At 34.9% G+C, this 14,436-nt stretch overlaps 1 protein-coding gene across 5 annotated transcripts in view; it reads right to left on the bottom strand.

Annotated features, from left to right (window-relative positions):
* Window positions 1-13,940, bottom strand: part of LOC106461842 (cleavage and polyadenylation specificity factor subunit 2-like) — a 63,964-nt gene extending 50,024 nt beyond the window's left edge. The window contains exons 1-2 of one of the 5 annotated variants that reach the window (XM_022388916.1): window positions 13,723-13,940; window positions 3,293-3,446 (exon numbers count right to left, since the gene is read on the bottom strand). In XM_022388916.1, coding sequence (XP_022244624.1) covers window positions 3,293-3,441 — 149 coding nt within the window. In that variant the 5' untranslated portion in view covers window positions 3,442-3,446; window positions 13,723-13,940. Of the gene's footprint in view, window positions 1-3,292; window positions 3,447-13,628; window positions 13,647-13,701 lie in introns of those variants that run through there. The other 4 variants (XM_013921703.2, XM_013921701.2, XM_013921702.2 and 1 more) reach the window with 4 other exon arrangements.
* Between the last annotated feature and the right edge of the window lie 496 nt (window positions 13,941-14,436).

The raw sequence follows: 14,436 nt of genomic DNA, 5'->3' as shown, positions 1-14,436 counted from the left end.
AAGAAAATCTAAAATGGTCAATTCAAAGGGAAAAAAGTGTCATGTGATACAGTGAAGTGAAGACTGAGAATTTATTTAATTATCCCCTTTAGAAATTAAGAAAATAATGACGACATGCTTCAGCCTGAAGCACACCAGGTAGCTCTCATTAAATTTTGTTTCAATAATAAAACTAGCAAATAAAATTTATTAACTCTTCCTCTCCAGCTACCCTTTTAAACACTTTGCTATGCAAGTTACTGAGTTATATTCAAAATTTAATTTATCACCTTTACTACCAACATATGTGAATAAAATTAACACTACAATGTATGTTTTATGTTATAAGTTTTAATTCCTTTATTTCAAAAGAAATATAAAAAAAAAACACTTAAAACTTTGGGTCTTGTTGTCATGTGATCAACGATCTATGAAAAATCTCACTCTTTTTTAACCCTTTTGCAACAGGCTCGGAATAAAATGCACAAGTTCATATACACATTTGCACACATTAAATATTTATACTATAACTTTTAATGCTGTATGTGTATCTTCACAAAATTTGGAAGACTTTTAGTAATGATTACAAGTCTTCTCTACACAAAATATCAGATATTTTAATAAAGTAATGTTACTAAAGTTCTGTTCGTGAAAATATTGAGTCTGTTTTATTACTAGTCTGAATGCGAAGTGATTTTCATGTCATGATTAAAAAACTATTCTCTGTCCCAAAAATCTCAGAATATTTGTGTAATCTCTAAAACCTTTTAAGTACATTTCAAATACTTATTTTCTGTAAAATTTTATATTTTGTCTGTTATTTTCTCTACTCTAACTACACTGAGTCTGTCAATTTGACTGACCTAACCATCATAAAAAATTCTAGAATGACTACAAATTAAGTAGCTTAAATCTCATGATATTATACATTTGTATAATATTTTTATTATATTGACCTTCCAGTCATGCCTGGCTAAAAATACAGAAGTTACAATGATGTGGCACACATGCACTCATGTTATCATATCCAAGAATATAAAACTGGCCTTAATAAAGAGACCTGTCTTGGCTGTGTTTTAGAGAACTAGTATTCTGTAAAATAGAGTTACATTTAAATTATTATACATTATATACGTATATAGAATATTGCTATTTAGAAATAAGTTCTTAATCTTATTTTTCTTAAAACATAGAACAGTAAATAAAGAAGTAAAGAAAACAATTATATCTTCTAGTTATTTCCTTTGTACTTGGTTGCTGGTTGACATAGGTTGCCAAGTCTTTTAAAATTTCACACATGGAGTATGAAACAAAATATTTTTTTAGGTTTTATATACACAGTTGAATAATCAAAAAATCATAAATTACTATATCAATGCAATAGAATTCCACAAAAATTTATTACGCTTAGTAACTAAGCTGTATTTTGGTCTTAAAAAATATGAAATTTCGAGCATATTAAATACACAACCTACCTCCTTGAAATCTTGTTTCAAAAAAACGAGATGGCGTCCTAACACTTGAAAATGGCTGAGAAAGTCACTAAGGGGACATTCAGAGCTTTTGATTGGTTACTCATGTCATATACACAAATATGTGTATATATGGGACCATTTCCAAAAATGGAAAGTGGTGAGCGGGGTCACTGTGTTTGAATCATTATATGAGCAATATCTCAGCATATAGAAAAAATACAAAGTTCTTATCTTGTATTATAGCTTGTTAATATCAGTAATTTGAGTTTATAATTCATACGAAAGTACAGACTTTGTACTTTGACAAATATCTAATTTAAACCAGTGCTGGATTCAAAATACCAGGTGACACACAAAAATTGATGTTTAAACGTTTTTTAATACTTACTTTGTATTTTGGCATCACAAACATCTAATTTAAACCAGTGCTGCATTCAACATACCAGCTGACGTACAAAAAAAAAAAAGGTGTTTAATTTTTTTTAATATTCACTTTTAAATAAAGAAATTGAATAATGTATAATACTAAAATTTGAATTATAATATACAGTTTGTTACCAAATGTACTGAGATAAATTCATAAAATAGTAGTTCAATAAAATTTTTAATGCAAGTCAACAAACACAATGACATGGCCTTTGACCTGTGACCCATAGCGATAGGGTTAAGATAACACCAATAATGTAAATGTACATCAAGACATTAAGTATGTTTGGTTACCCTACTGACAAATAAGTTTCAAAGTTCTCTGTCTGAATGCAGTAGAAACAAATTAAATTTTGTCAACCCCTAACAGGTGCCACACCCACCTTCTATGCTTTAGCTTGAGCTTTCTAACATACACATGATTACTACACATATATGTATATAATCATTAGAAAAAGCTCAATTTATACTATAATCCAACAACAGTTATTTTGCAATTGGCATGCAATCATCTTATAGTACTGTTGGCTGCTTTATCCACAATAGCACTTAGTTTTTCTTAGCTAAATGTGTTATAGTAAGAGACAAGTTAAATTGTATTTAGGTCTTACTTTTATATCTTCGTTAATTATGTATTATTTATGTCTTAAAATACTTAATTAAAAATCAAGTATGATATTTGCCTATCAAAAGTGAAGGAATGATTTTGTATTACCATTGATTTCATGATTGACAGATGCATACCTGCTAAGATTTAAAGTAAATTGTTGTGAAGGCAACACATCATTTCCTTATAGTTCAATTAATCCGATATTTTTCTTTTTACATACTGTCAGGTTGGAATTTCTCAGACATATATAAATATCAACTTATGATTTATCAAATAAGGACCACAAAGTTCAGTACATTACATTATAAACAGTTTAAATCTATCATGTGTGTGTGTGTTTTTTAACTAGAAAATTCTTCTAGATACAAAAAAAAATACTTCCAGAACAATGAAGAGCATGATGACAGCTAAGATATCACTGACTCTTACTGGCCAAGCACCCACTAACCAACACCCTGATTTTGGTGCTAACATTAACCCACTGGTTACTGCTAAATGTAGAAAAAAATGCCAATTTCTAACTAGTGGGAGTATGATTGCCTTGAAATAGAAAGTGGAAATTCAGCATGTAATAGTACTGTAGTCTTTTTCATTTGTTGTTTGGAAAACAATACTTTACTACTTTGATTATGGGAGATTTATATATTCCCAACTGGAACTTCGTACTCGCACACTACCATGGTCAAGAACTATAATTCTCTGGGAATCCCTACTAAGAGTAAAACTGTTTACCAGTGATTGCATCTGCAAATACATGCACATTAAAAATTTTTCATGATTTTACATTAAATATTCCACTTACTTCTTAAGCTCTTTCACAAATCCCAAACTGAAGTTTTCATCCCATCCACAGTCCAACAACACTTTAAATTCATCCACTTGAAGAAGATAACAATGTGGAGTTTCATCGTTCACCCCAGACAGGGCCTGAAGTTTGATGATCGAAGTCATCCTTTCTAAAGATTATATTTTCTCATCTAAATAACTTGTCTTCAAATCAAGTCATAAAATGTAACCTTAATGTATGACACCTTCTACAGGAAATCTTAGTGTAAAAATGATCAAGTAATCAAAAATATAAGATTTCAAGACAGAATATTTTGCTAATAAGTAAAAAGTTATAATTTTCCTATACTGAAAATATATTCCCGATAGGTGCTTCCCTCCACTCAGAAGAGTAGCTATTATTGTCCAGTGCTAACCTCTATGTGAAATTTTTTTCTTTACGCATGACAGAAGCCTTCTGTCCACCCCCCAGTTGAATCAAATGATTCCAACATGTCTCTTATGCAAATCATCATGCATCATTTCTCCACCAATAGGAGCATGACACACTTGGGTGACACATGTGACTCCCTCGATACGCCTCTACCGAACTATCACCTCAAGGTATGGCAGAAGATGTAAGCACCGGGAAGTATCTATCGCAAATACATTTTCAGTATAGGAAAATTATAACTTCTGATATGGTACTTCCCTCCTCTCACAAGATTAGCTAGAATCCAACATTGAGAAGATGGCGAGACTGGTGTGAGGGAATGACAGAAGTACACCCCGAAAGTGTCCAAAGGATACTCATGGAAATAAGAGTCAGATACAAAGATCTGATGAAGGGAACTGCATCACTTCTGAACCAGGTATACTCTTCGCCCATCAGTGAAGTGTGTAGTAGATAAGGGCATTAAAATAGAAGAGTACATCCAACTGGGAGAGAACTGTGGAAGGATAGTGATACTAACCATTTAAATATATATGTAACTCAATCCCACAAAGTACAAAAGTGGGTAAAACAGTTGATGCTCCCTTAGCTGTAGAATCGCTAGAGCATGATAGACCGTACTTGGTAAGTCACCTACATCCAAAACCCATGATGCTGGGAAACAACATCCACGTGGGGGTAGGATGAGGACCATACTGTCTTCACCTAAAGTTCAAGAGACCTGAGGGAATCTAGAACCACTCTGACTCTTGAGCATGACATATGTGTTAGCTTTAATTTATTGTTCTGGGGACCAGACATCTGGTATTGAAAGTATGTCTATATAATAACATTACATCCTCAAAATAAGATACAATGAGGAATAGCAAAAAAAAGGACAGAACCAGAACAATCCCCCCCTTACCTCCACTGTGACCCACAACACAGAAGAAGTATGATCGAAGGAGGAATATAGACAACCATAAACATGTATGAGAACTTGTGTTGATTGGTTCTACCCTAAATCTAAAACCCAGCCACAGGGTACCAGCATCCATGCAGGGATACGATGAGGGCTCCCAATCAAAGGGGAGAACTGCAATTTGACATTTCATTCCTTTGACTGTACATTACATATTGGAAGATAGCACATCATCTACATCCACAGAACTCCACCGCCCTACTCTGCACTGAATGGTTATAGCCATCTTTGTGTGGAACCCATTCAGGAGGGTGTCTCCACAGTCAACCAACCCAGTGGTTTGGAACTGGAAAGTGATAAGGACTCCCATACCCCACTAGAAGAAGAAGGGGATAGAATGCGGTGGACAGTCCCAATGAATGTCATCACCTGAGACAGTGCAACGAGTGACCACGAAACCCTATTCTGAAAAGCAGACCATACTGAAATATTCAATACAAGTCCTGGCAGGGATGGGCAGCTATCCTCTTCTGTTTTACCCATGCAGTCCATAGGTGGTACGTTCCTGAATGGGCAAATTTAAGAAGCAATTACATCATGAGGTAAGGCACCTACAAGCAATCTTGTGGAACACCTCTTCTCAACAAAAAGCATGAGAAGACACCTGAAACAAATTCAAAGAAGAATAAGCCAATATAATCAAAAGTCAAACCTAAATAGTGAGGTAGAAAGGGAAAGATCCCAAACAGAGGAAGACTGCCCAGGGAAAAAGAGTCGGGAAACAAGGAAGAAAGATGTGTGGAAATATATCAATGAAGAGTACGAACTGAACATAGAAGACTATTCAGATCAAGATGTGGGTAGAGATGAAAAATAGGCAAAAAAGAGGAGTTACCCTCCCTAACCACCAAAGTCTTAGGGAGGAAGAAACAATCCTGATAAAGGAGAAGATAAGTAGGGTGTTAAAGCATATGTGAAACATCAATGGCACAGAAATCAGACCTTCAATGTTCACAGGCTAAGAGGAGAAGGAAATACATTTTAAGGGAAAGGTGAAACATGTAACACATGAAAAGTGGTTCAAATGGAGGTAAAGTGAGGGAATGGAGAACCAGATTACTATCCCAGTCCAGAAGAATACGCTGTCTGGGGGGAGAGCGACAAATCCAGAAGAAACACATTAACATTGTAAGAACAGGGGAAGCAAAACTTGACAGTATTGAGAAAAACAAAAGGTATGGAATAAGGCAGGCCAATAACCCAAGAGCAAGGAGAATGAAGACCTCGGGTCAAATATCCATGTGAAAAACTCCATCATTTGAGCCACAGTAAGTCAGTCAGCAGGAAATTCCAGAGTTGCAGACCTACTGCAGTGCACTTTTTATTTGCACTGACACACCTCCATTGAAGAAGGATGTATGGAACAAGCTAAAAGAAAAGCTACTTGATGGGAGAAACCTTATTTCCTTGCCAAGGACCAGATAAAAGCTAGGCGTGAAGACAAAGGACGCGAATGGTTGGATGTAGAACCTGTGACCAAGGTTGGCGAAGAAGGTAGGGAGACAGAGGAAAAGGTACTGGAGGGAAAAGTTGCACTTTATGCAATCATGGAAACCACAGATGAGCTAGCCAATAAGGAGCAATGAGAAGGACTCAACATGGAGTGGTGTGGATGAGAGAGATCACCTGATGAAGTAATCAGATAGGAGGATAAACACAAAGGAATTTGTGGGTCCAATCCTGGCTGAAGGCAGCAATAGCTAGAGCTTAAGGATGAAGGGTCCAAAAGAGGGGTAACTGCAAAGTCCCTGGAAAATGAAGAGATCTAAAGATCACTCCATCAGATATATTTGTTTGGGGCAGGAAAGATAATCTGCTATGTAATTAAAAGCACTCGGAACATGACACGCAATGAGATGAATGTGTTGCATGTGGGCCCAATATAGTAGATCCAAGGTTGGATGATTGATATATGGTACCACCGTAGAATTGTCAGAATGAAACATCACCAGACAATGTCTGGTGAGAGAAAGGAAATTAATCAAAACCCAATGTACCACGAGAAACTCGAGGACAATGATATGCAAAAAACTTTTCATCTAAAGATCAATGACCAAAACCCTCCTGGTGATTGACCGATGCACCCCAGCCTTGAAGGGATGCATCCATCAAAAGATGTAGATCCAGTCAATGAGGAGGAAGGGGGATGCCACCAAAGTATGAGCCTTACCCAACCATCAATGCAGATCATCCATCAGGGTAGGAGGAAGGGTAACGGGAGCTGACAAGGATACTGAGCAAGGTTACATTGACCATGAAGAGCCCACTGAAGGGATCGCATATGAGCAAAACCGAGGGGGGGGGACCAGTGACGTCATTGAAGACCATTTTCCCACAAGCAATAGAACCCCATGAGCAGAAAGTGAAGGAGCTGAAAGGGTGTGACAAACTAACAATTCCATAGAACAAAGTCATAAAAAAGGTTGGGCCTGACTGAGATGAGTGTCAAAAAATACACACAAATGGATGAAATATTGGGTAGGTCAGAGGAAGGACTTCTCCAATTTAATTAACCAGGCCACCCAAGCAGCCACTAGAAAAAGCTGATCAGTGTGGCTGGCCGACTCCAGTTTGAAATGAGCTAGAAAAAGCCAGTCGTCCATATAATGGTGGAATCGCAACCCCAGAGCATGGTGAGCAAAAGCTCTGACCACCCAACAGAAAACATAAGGGTGGAAGCAAGCCCATAGGGGTAGGGAGCAAAATTGATAAACCACCCTGTGATGGACAAACAGAAGATACAGATGAGATCGTGGTAATATAGAGATGTGGAGAAAAGCATTGGCGATGTCCAGCTTGGTCATCCATGAGCCCAGAGAAAACACCCACCATAGGGTGAGAAATTACTCCATGGTAAAACGGGGCAGTTGAATGAAGCAACTGAGGCAGTACAAATCGATGACAGGCCTCCATCCCCAATTTTCTTGGGAAAAACAAAGAGTCTGAAATAATAACCTAGTAAAGGATGTAGAACAGGTTTGATGGCCTGCTGAGATAGTAGTTCCTGAACAGCCTCTGACAGACACTGGCTGGTTATGGGATCCAGAGGCAGAGGGAAGGAAACAGGTATAAGACACATAGGTGGTGGAGAAAAATATTATATCACAAATCCTTCTGATAATACTTGAAGAACCCAATGATCTTTGACGAAAGGATGCCAGTGATAAAGAAAATCAGCAAGCCCACTTCCCACTAAATAGTCACCAATACTATTGGCAATGTGTCAAGCATCGTCGAATAAAACAATGAGACAAGGCACCATGAAAAGAAGGGACAGGTAGTGATTGGAAAGGGGAGGAACAGGAAACAGTAACATGTGTCATATCTGGCTTCGACTGAGACAAAAAGGTAATAAGTTTGGAAAGTGTACACTGTTGTTGTAATGATGCAACTCGAGGTTCCAAAGATTCAGGTCCAGAAATGGGGCGATACGTAAATCACAAAGATAAGATAGTGGTAAATGGAAGCAAGATAAGGTGCATCACAGGCTAGAAAGTCCCAACAACAGAGAAACCATGTATGTAAAGCCAGAGCCAATGTGGAGGAAAGAAGGGAGAGGATGTCCCCAGAAAACCCCTCAGAATTTCAGTGGAGAGCCTCAGAGAGGAGTTGGATGGTAGAAAGGTATCATAAAAGAGTTGTGAGAGTAAGACTAAGGCAGGAAAATAGGGCATGGGTCAGACTTACAGGAGATTCCCACTACCCTGTTTAACCTATCCATTGACCAATTGCTGTGCCATGCTGCCTTTCTAATCCACTAGGCACAAGTTGTTTATATATAGAATAAATGGCTGATATGGGTATAGAAAAGTTTTATTTAATGCAGGAAAGAAGTAACAATGTTTCAACCTCCTTAGGTCATCTACTGGTTACAAAAGGAATTTGAAAGTAGTTATGTGTCATGAATGCAGAACTAAAGATGTCAATTGCATCAAAAGTGAAATCCCCTAAATCATCTGGTTACCTGGCATCTAATAGAGCATGCCAAGTGCAAGACAATGAAGCATGGGCTAATTGTAATTGTAGAAATTTGCTTTGACAATATCATTTTGTTTCTTAGTTTCATAAGGCATCATGCCATCTCTTAAACAGAAGTTAAAGCAGCTTGAAAATAAGAGGGCTAAGATTGCTAAATGAAACCACTGCATCCAATCCTTTCTCAAATGAAAAACAAGGTAATTTATAATTATTATTTTTAAATTTTTTGTTGCTGTTTTGTTTTGGCAGGATTGTACTTGAACTATCTTTTATAGCTACTAACATTTTAGTGTTTAACAAAATAAATAAGTTTTTTGAGGCAGAAGTCGCACAGAAGTCCTGATGTATTGTACTTTGATGTATTAGGTCGTTATGAAATTTACATCACTTTTTTTAGATGAAAAACCCGAACAACTTATATATCAAAACAAAACATTTATTTAATGAAATAGTCTCCATTCTTATTGATGATGATTTTCCATCTTACATTCAGGTTGTTAATGTCCTGATTAAAGAAATCACTTGCCTAGGAAGCAAAAAACATGTCAATGTCCTCTTTAACACTTTCCAAATCTGCATACATTTTCCTACTACGATGGTGTTGCAACAAGTGAAAAAGATAGTAATCCGACGGTGCCCCAACTGAAGAATATGGTGGGTGGGGAGAACTTCCCAACCCAACTCCATAATCTTGTGTTGTGTCAAACGTGCCAGAAGAGATGAAGCAACATTCACACATCAGAAATGATGATCATCATATAGTTCGTGAAGCACCCAAACACCTTCTTTATGGAGTTTTCCCATATTCCTTAGATGTTTACCTATTGTTTCATGAGAGACATGCAATTCCAGGGCCATTTCATGAGTGTGTTGCCTTGGGTTAGACTCAACAAGCGTCTTCAGAGCATCAATATTAATTCCATCATGTCAGCTCCTGCCATCACAGTTTTTAAGGCTGAACGAAATTTGCTGAACCATTGTTGAAACTTATGACCGTTCAAAACATTTCCATAAACTTCTTTGATATTATTTGTGCCTTTAGAGGCATCGTTTCTCTTCTTGTATTCAAACAGCATTACATGCTAAATTTGTCTCTCGTGATGTGCCATCACTAAAAGGGATTAGAGTATACTAAACTTTATAGGCTACACTAATAGGCTTTGACATATTATTTAAAAACATGCATGTAAAGTATTATGCATGTGACCTAAAGATAATAAGCTGCATGTGTGCTACCCTGCTCTTTTTTCTTGCTGGGTATAACACAAATAATGAGGAAGAGTCAACCAATAACCAAAAGCATAAATAACAATGCAACTGTAATAAACTGGGATTAAAGTGAAGTGAAAATAAACGAAGATCACTTCATGAGTATACTAAAGACAAACATGAAACTTTAAACAAACAAAAATGAACACATCTGAGCATCATGATTTACATGAGAGACATGTTGGAATCATTCAATTCCAATAGGACGGAACAGAAAGCTTGTGGCATGCATAAAAAAAAAAGTTTGCATACAGAGGGCATCACTGAAAGAGAATAGCCAATCTTGTAAATGGAGGGAAGTACCATGTCAGAATTATGAAGGACCTTGTATAGGCATTTTTTAGTAAATGAAAATAAATGCACTTTAAAACATTTATCTAAAACTTCAGAACAAAAGTAATCTTACAATTCTGCCTTAAAAGTATAAAATCAAACAGGTAAGCTGTTTACTTATTTCTATAATATATATAGACACACACACATTATCTATGAAGGAAATACCTCAGGATGAAAAACAAACTTTAAAGTAATACTAAGTTGATGGGTTAAATTGAAAGGTAACACATTTTTTCCAGTACTAGTAATATAAGGAGAACAGCATAGGTCATTAAAAATAGGTGTTAAATCTTCAGCTGAATCTTAACACAATAATAAAAATTAAATCTTGATGTTTCTTCTTCCTAAACAACACTAAATCCTTAAAATTGAAAGCTTAACGCTTGACAGTAGATACAAACTTTCACTTTCTAGTTTCAGCTAGTAATGGGAATATTATAAGCTATCAAAAAACTTCACATCTCTTATACTTACATTGTGAGAATGAAGTAAAAAAACAAACATATAATTACAAACATTTGTATGTGTGTGAGAAGGTCCATCACTTTTGTTTCTTACCAACTGAACATAGCATAAAACTTTGTTGTATAATTTTTTAAATTAGATACATCACCTTATAAAATATTTTAAAAAGATTTCTTCAAAAATGTAATTTAGACTAGGTACAAAAATAAGGTTTTTCCTGCTGAAATAATGTAGTATTAGGATACCGATACTAGATGTGTACTATTAACATAATGTTTGAGGGAAGAAGGGGAGATTCAGCCCATTGTGGTTGTCTCATTAAATCCATCAAGCCATCTCTAACTCTCCCAATCCTGTGCGCCTACCACATATGAAGGCATCTATTTCATAGGATGACCACTCTGTTCAAAAAACTAAATTAGCTAATTTGCAGACTTTTACCCTGTCAAATTGGAATCAATGTCCCCATACAGAACAAGACTATTTTAAACTGAATTTTTAAGAAGATACCTTCACAAAAAACAATAATTAAAAACAGGTTTACTAAAGTGAAGTATTCAGTTGCAAAAGATTAGAAGTTTTCTATAATGACAAAGCTGAACTCTTAGGAGAGAAATACAATGATTTTCTTTCCCCTCAACTACAGTATTACAAATGGGGGAATGCTTGTAATTTTGTATGTAATCTCAGACTCAAGTTTTTTAAGCTCATACCTATATCTCAGATTAACCCAAAATTCACTATTTACTAATTAAAAAAAACATATCTAAAGCACACATTTTAGGTTATTAATTACTATTCAATTGCTTTCCATTTCTACATGTAAACCAAACATGATAATGAAATTAAATTTTGTAACTGGAGGCAGTATAGCTATGTAAAAATTATTTGGTGGAAACATGACAGAATCAATGACAATTAAATTTGACGTAACTAACACAATGCAATTATGTATGGCTACAACTACAACTACTTTACTTTTTTTGCAGATTGACCATATTAAGTTTATTCATATGATTTATAAACTATAACATTTAAATAATAGTTTGTTGTAATTTCAACTTGAAAAATGTATTATAATCATAAATGCAATGAAAATATGTAAATCAAAAGTTTGGTCTCACTTGAAACACTGCAACTGCATACACTTTTAGCTTTATTATCTATCAAAAGATTTCAACTTACTGCAGTGTTCACCTATTTTTCAAATGGTACATTGTATCCCCATGGCCAATTTTTGGTGTTAAAACAAAAAGCTGGGGGAATAATAGTTTAGCTGCAGCCAAATTAGTTTTAGTCAAACAATCATGTGATGTTCTGTGGTAGATAAAACTGTAACTAATGTTATTTGTTGAAATGCAGTATTGATTACTCAGTACAGAACAGTAATAGTTTAATGGTTAACTATTTGACTATGGAGCTAGGTGCCTTGCACTTACTAAATAACCACTAAAGTAACCATTAGTCATACTATAACTTTTGAAAATGTATGCATATCTTCAAGAAATTTTGCTGTCTGTCAGTAAACATTACAAAGCTTTCATATACAAAATTATGTATTTTAATTAAAGATTTTATGATTAAAAATACTTTTCTTAATCTGAAAACTGTCAAATTTCATTTGCTTGATCTCTAAAACCTTCTAAAGAAATATCAGACTTTTTTTTTTAGATCAACTTTATATTTTATCTGTTATTTTCTCTACCCTAACTCTATATGGGGTTGGTTGATTTGACCTAGTTTGTAAACACCATAAAAAAATTAGGAATAATTCTAAATTACATTTTTTTCTTTCTAGAATGACTGCAAATTGTAAAGGAAATCCACAACTGTTTATTCTAAATAGCTCAAATCTCATAAAAGTATACATTATTTATACTTATTTGTTTCATTGACCTTTGAATCGTGTCTAACTGATAATCCTGCTACATATTTTAAATCACATTTGCAAAAGAAAACTATGTACCATGTGACACAAAAAATCATTATTTAGCTATTTCTTTTAATATTTTCTATTGAATTAAGAAATTAAATAATATATAGTACTAAAACTTGAGCTATAAGACTACAACTTGATTCCAAATGTATGGACATGCATTCATAAAATGGAACCTTAATAAAGTTTTGAATGTCAGTCGACAAAATGTCACGACCCCTACCCACATGGAAAGGGTTAACTTAATTATTTTTTAATTTATACTCACTCATATCGGTATAAAGCAATTTTGTAAGCCATTTAAGTTCACTACACCATTTAGACTGGAATGAATTGTCAGCAGTAGTGGAGGCCAACACTTTACAATTACAGTTTAAACACTTCAATGTTACACAAAAACTTATGCTTTTGGTTAACATTCAAATAATTTACAGCTTACTTTAAGTTTTAGCTTAAGAGAAAGTCGGAGCCGATGATATCCTAAAGACAGGTTTGTATTTTTACTTTTGTGAAGAGTGTGAATGAAAGGAGAACCTTGAATGACTGAAAAAAAACATAAGTAGGCTTAAGCCTCGTTTTTTCAGCAGTACTAGTAGGTATTTTATTTTTCATTTAGATGAACAAACCAGAGGTGCTCAGAGAGGTCACCCAAACCCTCTTCACCCCAGTCGTGGTTTCAGACTGCTAGAAACATTACATGGGAGGGGGTTACTTCAACTGATTTTCGTCTCAAAAAAAAAAAATGCCAGAAACTGAGAAAGGTCCGAACTATTTCTCATCTGATCTAACTAAGCAAACTTAATCTTAACCCAGTTTAAGTTTAAGAAATTAACTGGATGAAGCAAATAAGAGAGATTTAAATTTTAAACAGAATAAGATAGAGTAACTTAATACAAATAGAATAATGTAGAAAAAGAAAATAAATGGAATCACAGGATCACACAAAGTGGGAAAAAGATCAAAAGCACCAATACCTGAAAATATAATGAAAATATTAACAGACTTAAGCCTAATAACAGTAGTAATGTTACTCTTGATTATAAATACCTAGTACTAACTTAGGCTTACGTTACGCAGATTTGCTACGTTTCCACTCTACTACCGAAAAAATACACCTGTCAAAATATACGTTAGAACATATATGAATGTAGCATTACTAATCCCTAGTAATATTCACAATAAGTTTAACTAATACTGCCAAAATTAAAGCCTATCAGTAAATTTCAAAAGGCGGTATGGTTCCATCTTGTTCAAATCCCATCACTTTGGCAAAAATGCGCATGCGTATGATGTAAAGAAACAAATCTATACTAATTCTAGCTATGTCTTGTTCGTAAATTACGAGTGATATTATGGTAATATTAGTGCTGTTTTTGTAGTTTTTAAACCAATTTAGTAACGCTTATTTCGTTTAATGAAAATAATTTTGTTTCTGTATTTGTTTTCATTCATGGATATTATTGCTTCCGTCTTTCCGCCTTCCCATCTCCTGTAGCTGCTCAGCGGAAAGTCCGAGCGGTCACACTACTGTAAACTGGGTCTCGATACTCATAGTTGGGCACAGCTCAGATAGCCCATCGTGCAGCTTTGCACATATGAACAAACAAACCGTCTTTCAATTTCAATTGGCAAACGGGCATCACACGAGCCACCTAGTAAATGTTAATGGCGAGTTTGTAAATAAAAAGATGTAAAACTAACATAACGATTGTGCGGATAAATCCGTAATTTAAAATGGTGTATTGTTGCGTATCTGTTGTTTGTTAATTTCTCGTAAACATT

Source organism: Limulus polyphemus, unplaced genomic scaffold, assembly GCF_000517525.1.
Source record: "Limulus polyphemus unplaced genomic scaffold, Limulus_polyphemus-2.1.2 Scaffold1042, whole genome shotgun sequence".
In the NCBI taxonomy this organism is placed as follows: domain Eukaryota; kingdom Metazoa; phylum Arthropoda; class Merostomata; order Xiphosura; family Limulidae; genus Limulus; species Limulus polyphemus.
Note: the sequence above shows the minus strand (reverse complement) of the source record. Positions and strands in the feature narration are given on the sequence as shown.